This window comes from Penaeus vannamei, chromosome 37 (assembly GCF_042767895.1).
Source record: "Penaeus vannamei isolate JL-2024 chromosome 37, ASM4276789v1, whole genome shotgun sequence".
NCBI lineage: Eukaryota > Metazoa > Arthropoda > Malacostraca > Decapoda > Penaeidae > Penaeus > Penaeus vannamei.
In genome coordinates this window covers 1163223-1165722 of record NC_091585.1, presented here as the reverse complement: position 1 = coordinate 1165722, position 2500 = coordinate 1163223, and the positions used below count along the sequence as shown (strand labels likewise).

Genomic DNA, 2500 nt, shown 5'->3' with positions numbered 1-2500 from the left:
GATAGTGATAATGATAATGATAACAATAGTAATAATAATAATGAACAATAATGATAATACCATTAATGATTACGATAATGATAACAGTAATAATTATAACTATATTTATAATAAAAAATATATAATAATGATAATAGTAACAAAAGTAAAGATAATAATAATAAGAGAGAAAAAGGTAATGATAACAATATTAGTATTAGTGATAATGATAATGATAATGATAGTAATAGAAATAAGGATAATTATGCTAATAGTAATAATAATAAATGTAATAATAATATAAATGATTAAGCTTATTATAACAATGAAAACAATGATAATCATTATAAAGAAAAATGATGATAAGGATGATAATAATTCTAGTGGCAACAGGAGCAATAAAAATGATAATAATGATAATTAATTAAGGAAAGAAGAAGGAAGAGAAAACAAGGAAAAGAGAAAAAAAAACAAGGAAAAGAGAAAGAAAAAACAAGGAGAAAAAAAGACAAAGAAAAAATAAAGAAAAACATGGAAAAAACAAAGAAAAGAATCAAGAAAAACAAGAAAAAATCAAGAAAAAACAAGGGAAAAACAAGAAAAAAACAAAGAAAAAATTATTTATCATTATCATTGTTATCATTATCACTATCATCATTATTATTACACATTATTATCATCATTGTAGTGAATTTCCCCTGGCTGTAGGCGGGTCATTCCGTAGGCTTTCGGGCCGCCTGTTCCCCTGACGTTACGGATCGCTCTAATTAATCTACGGACTCCTCCGACCTGCAAGATGACGTGGCTTTGCTGTTTCCTGTGTGTCTGCGCCTTTTTTTAAATAAGAATAAGCCTGTGTTTTTATATTCCTTTGACTTACCTTTCCCACTGGTCCGTGATCTACCTCTACATCTACACTACTCCTACTATACACAACACTACTTATACACTACTCATATTCTATACTTTCCTTGTTTTATTCTTGCCTTTTCGTCTTCGACTAATTCACCTTAGCTTTGTTTTTCTTTCGTTTTTCCATTTGTGTTTCTCCGCTTTCTCTCACGGATCCCTTTCACTTTTTCGTACTTTTCTATCTTTTGTCCATTTTATGTGCCCATTTTTGTATAATTTTATCGTTCTTTTTATTTTATGTATTTCTTAATTTATTTTAAACACGCCATACACTATTTAACAAACAAAGTTAATTGCACTATGGGTAAAATACCAGTAAGCACGGGAGCCACCGGTATATAAGGTCTAGCCAGATCGGTCTAGGGAGAGGCTTTTGTTCGTGTGTGGTGACAGACCATTGGATTTTTAGCTGGCTGACTGGTGCTTCTCGGGCTGTGGCCTCTGTGTTTTGCAAGTAAGTGTATGGTGTGTTGTCCTGTGTATTTGTTCTTTTTTGAAAGTTTTGTGCGAAATAAATGTATAATATGGATGCTCCTTTTTATGTTGCCTTTTTGTCAGCCAGTGGTCATATTGTTTTTATCGTGACTACGGAATCACTCTATAGCTCACCTGAGAGTCATTGTTTCTTAACGCCAGACCCACATGGAGATTACCTGTAGTTGGAATACACGCTACCAAATCAACATCTTTAACTCTACGGAGTTTACAAATATCCACTACAATCATCATCATCATTATTATCATCGATAAAGAAAGTAGAGTAAAAACAAATAAATAAAACCGAGAACAAACGCAAGAAAATAGTAAAAAAAAAAAAAAAAAAAAAATATATATATATATAAGGAGAAAAAAACAAGGAAAAAGAAAGAAAAAAGAAGAAAGGAAAAAACAAGAAAGAAAGAAAAAAGAAAGGAAAAAACAAGGAAAAAGAACGAAAAGAAAACAAGGAAAAAAGAAAAAAAACAAGAAGAAAAGACAAAAAACAAGGAAAAAGAACGAAAAGAAAACAAGGAAAAAAGAAAAAAACAAGAAAAAAGACAAAAAAGCAAGGAAAAAATGTAAAAGAAAAGGGAAAAAGGCCAAGGAAAACAGATAGAAAACAAAACAAGGAAAAAAGGAAAAAAAGAAAAAATCAAGAAAAAACAAGGAAAAAACAAGAAAAAAAGCAAAGAAAAAAAAAAACACCGCACCCAGCGAAGTCACGTCCGGCCGATAAAGCCAATCATTACTAACAAAGCCAATAATTGGGCTCTTCGGCGACTTCCTGGGTCTCCTTCTCAGGCTCTTCGGCGATTTCCTGGGTCTCCTTCTCGAGCTCCTGGGAGACTTCCTGGATCTCCTTCTCGTGCTCCCGGGCGATTTTCTTGGTCTCCTTCTCGAACTCTTCGGCTACTTCCTGCGTCTCCTTCTCGGGCTCTTCAGCGATTTCCTGGGTCTCCTTCTCGAGCTCCTGTGCGAATTCCTAGGTTTCCTTCTCGGGCTCAAGGGTGATTTCCTTGGTCTCCTTTTCGGGCTCTTAGGCGACTTCCTGGGTCTCCTTCTGGGGCTCCTGGGTGACTTCCTGGGTCTCCTTCTCGGGCTCTTCGGCGACTTCCTGGGTCTCCTTCTC

General features: G+C 34.4%; 1 protein-coding gene across 1 annotated transcript in view; it reads right to left on the bottom strand.

Annotated features, from left to right (window-relative positions):
• LOC138859556 (uncharacterized protein PF3D7_1120000-like) overlaps positions 1-2500 on the bottom strand; it is a 21519-nt gene that overhangs the window by 16903 nt on the left and 2116 nt on the right. Inside the window, exon 2 of the mRNA XM_070115153.1 lies at positions 2125-2341. Within this exon, the coding sequence (XP_069971254.1) occupies positions 2125-2341 (217 nt within the window). The remainder of the gene's footprint in view (positions 1-2124; positions 2342-2500) is intronic.